Below are 3173 nucleotides of genomic sequence, written 5' to 3' on the forward strand. Positions count from 1 at the left end.
GTCCTGGAGGGCGTGTAGTTTTCCCCCAGTAATGGGTTGGGCAGACCGCACCACCCTCTGGAGAGCCTTGCGGTTGCGGGCTGTGCAGTTGCCGTACAAGGCGCTGATACAGGATGCTCTCAATTGTGCATCTGTAAAAGTTTGTGAGGGTTTTAGGTATAAAGCCAAATTCTTTAGCCTCCTGAGGTTGAAGAGGCTCTGCTGCGCCTTCTTCACCACACTATCTGTGTGGGTGGTCCATTTCAGTTTGTCTGTGATGTGTATGCCAAGGAACTTGAAGCTTTCCACCTTCTCAGTGATGTCCTTGTCGCATCGCGCACTAGTGTCTCCGGTGGCAGGCCGGGTAGAAAAAGGGGTAAAATAAAAATAAAAAGAGAGAGAATACTGTTATGTTGAAAGAACGAGACCAGCTAAATTCTTTATAAACTGCTGGGGTGTTTATTAGGTACAGCTCTCCTCACATTCATAACAGGAAGCAGATACGGTGGCTCCCATAGGACAGATAATGTGAGTCAAAAGGAACACACAACAATAATACACAAGGGCTACATAGTGAACATAACAAATGCAACTGTTTATTATTGATTCTCATGACAATACAATGTTGCTTTACTTTTGTTTGTAAACAATGTAATGGTAAACAAACACTGTATAACCTCAGAACGTGGTTAAAACTAATGTTGATATCATGGATGGTCAGTCCTTACATCCAGAGGTCTATCTATGCATTTGAGTGGTTACATTTCTCCAGCCCCATCCCTCAGCTTTTTACCAAATCAGTGGCAGGGTGGCTGCTTCTTTTTTTGACTACGGATTTAACGCATATTGTTAAAAAACGTTTCAAATTAAATCATGCTGACAGATTTGAATGAGATTGTATTTTAATTTTTCTTATCTGTGCTGTTTTGCACCACGGAAATATTGCATTGAGAGCCAAAACTAATCATATAGATCGCTAGAAGACTGGATGATCAAGTCCAAGACAAAATATCCAAAATTTGCAAGGCACCCAAACTTTGTCAAATGTGAGTTCTCAGTGAAACAAAGCTTTAGGTATGTTATTTATCAGATTGTTGCATTATCAACCTTAGTGTGCATTTGTGAGCTTTGTACTCTCCCATTCCTGGTCATTATAATATAAACCGTAATGTACAATATTTGCTATCAGGCCTTTGTGCTAAAGTCAAGCATTTGATGAATTAAAAGGTACAATGTTCTCATTTGCTATGCTTTTCTTTATTGATTAACAGAATGCTCAGTGTTACATAGGAATCATTTAAATGGTATTACTTTACTCAGGTTTTTCAAAATAATATCTGACTAACACAATGCAATATAATACCTTATAACCCTTTGGTATATTCAGAAAAAAATAAACCTGCTGCTAAAATATCATTTCTATAATTCAATTGTTAATTGATTGAAAACAACATTAAAGAAAACTTTCTAAATGATCTCTGACAGTGACTTTATGACATAAAAGTTAACATTGAGTGTCAGAAAAATATTTAGAAATTAAACAGATAAATCGCCATGCAAAAGCTAATATCTGGAACAATGTTGGGCTGATTCTGCCTCTCCAACTCAGGTTTTTAATTGCCATACCAGAGGAAGAGGGGCATACCATTGTTGCCAGCATTCAGATTTTTATCGATGAGGATCAAGTCGGCCTCCATATAAGGACAATCTTCCTTGTTGTTGGATGTAACGGTCAAGGCCTTGATAGGGAGAGATCCTTCTTTCTTGAACCAGACCATCACTGGCTTACCGCTTGTTCCCTCGTTGAGGTTAACATTCACCACGGTGAAACCACGCTTCCTTAGGCTGGAATCCTGCTTATGGTCGATGGAGGCATTCATCTCAGTGAGCCAGCCGTCCATTTCGGTGGATTGACGGTACCAGAGGAAGATAAGTTTTCCTCCAGAACCTCTGTTGAGATCTTCATCCAGCCGGATGTAGCCCTCGTTGAAAAGGTTGATGTCATCTTGGAATGAGGTGGTGGCAGCAACGTCACAGATGTAGGTCTCACTCTTTCTCTTCAACCAGAGGGTGATGAAATCTCCTGAGTTACCGCGGTTCAGATTGCATGGTAGCCTTTCCCAGCCGAGTTTGAACTGAGTGGCTTCTTCGTTCTCATCAGTGGTGAGGAAGAGATCTACAATGGGAATGTTATACTTAGGGCTTGCACCACTAGAGTACCACAGATGGATGACGTCTCCGTCTGTTCCAGAGTTGAGGTTTACTGGGAGCTCAGTGAACCTTGCTTTTTTCAGGTCATCTTTCATTGCATCAGTGAATGAAAACTGGACTCTGGTGATGGGTTCACCATTGCCCATTCTGAACCACATGTAAACAATGGTGGTGGATGAAGTGCCTTGGTTGAGGTTGACATTTATCATGTGAAAGCCTTGGTCACGAAGCTGAAGCTCTCTTTTCAGGGCTAGTGGAGATTGCAATTTCTGTGATGTATTTAGAAGCCATTTTGTGTCGTTGGAGACAAGTGTCTGTAAAGGAAGAATACAGAGTGACATTGGTCAACACCTCCTGTGTAGCAAGAAACAACACACTAACAACACCAAAGACCAGGACATAAGTATAAAGTATAAAATATAAGTATAAGTATAAAATATGAAGGAATTAGCGGCCAGCTTTACTAAGTATTTTCTCCAGGTGTTCTAAAGGGGATACATGGCTTGTGAAAATGATGACTTCAAGGATGCACCAAAACACCCTGAACAGATACTAAAACAGACAGTTGGGCTCGGCTGAGTCAAATGATTTATTATAATAATATATCAATGAATTGGTTTACTGAAAAAACAACAGTAAAAGGTATTTGTTTTCCTCTTACATCAATTATGATCCAAATTGAAGACTCTGATTCTTTGATCATCTGAATCAGGTGTTATGGTGCTAGTGGAACAAGTGAAACCCATGTATCCCACCACCACCCTGCCCTTTATAGTAACACAGACATACTCATATACACATCAGAACCCTTCATTGGAAGTAATTTCTTTACCAGCGATGTTGTGTTCTTCCTCTGTTCTGGAGAGTCTTCTCTGGTGAAAGTGTCTTCTCTGGGAGAAAGTGTCTTCTCTGGGAGAAAGTGTTTTCACATCGAAGAGCTGAGTGTCTCTTTTATACATTTTACCCAGTTAAGTTGGCAAATG

The 3173-nt window shown here is 40.3% G+C and overlaps 1 protein-coding gene across 1 annotated transcript; it reads right to left on the minus strand.

Annotated features, from left to right (window-relative positions):
* Positions 1–553: 553 nt before the first annotated feature.
* LOC106592799 (uncharacterized) lies at positions 554–3158 on the minus strand. Its single transcript, XM_014184132.2, has 2 exons — positions 3023–3158; positions 554–2504 (listed from the first exon to the last, which is right to left on the minus strand). The coding sequence occupies exon 2, from the start codon at positions 2397–2399 to the stop codon at positions 1593–1595; it is 807 nt and encodes a 268-aa protein (XP_014039607.2). The 5' UTR covers positions 2400–2504; positions 3023–3158; the 3' UTR covers positions 554–1592.
* Positions 3159–3173: the final 15 nt, after the last annotated feature.

This window comes from Salmo salar, chromosome ssa26 (genome assembly GCF_905237065.1).
Source record: "Salmo salar chromosome ssa26, Ssal_v3.1, whole genome shotgun sequence".
Classification (NCBI taxonomy): domain Eukaryota; kingdom Metazoa; phylum Chordata; class Actinopteri; order Salmoniformes; family Salmonidae; genus Salmo; species Salmo salar.

Bases quoted from the DNA above. Each gene is read 5' to 3' on its own strand.
- LOC106592799 (XM_014184132.2), bottom strand. From the start codon at position 2,399: ATGATAAATGTCAACCTCAACCAAGGCACTTCATCCACCACCATTGTT.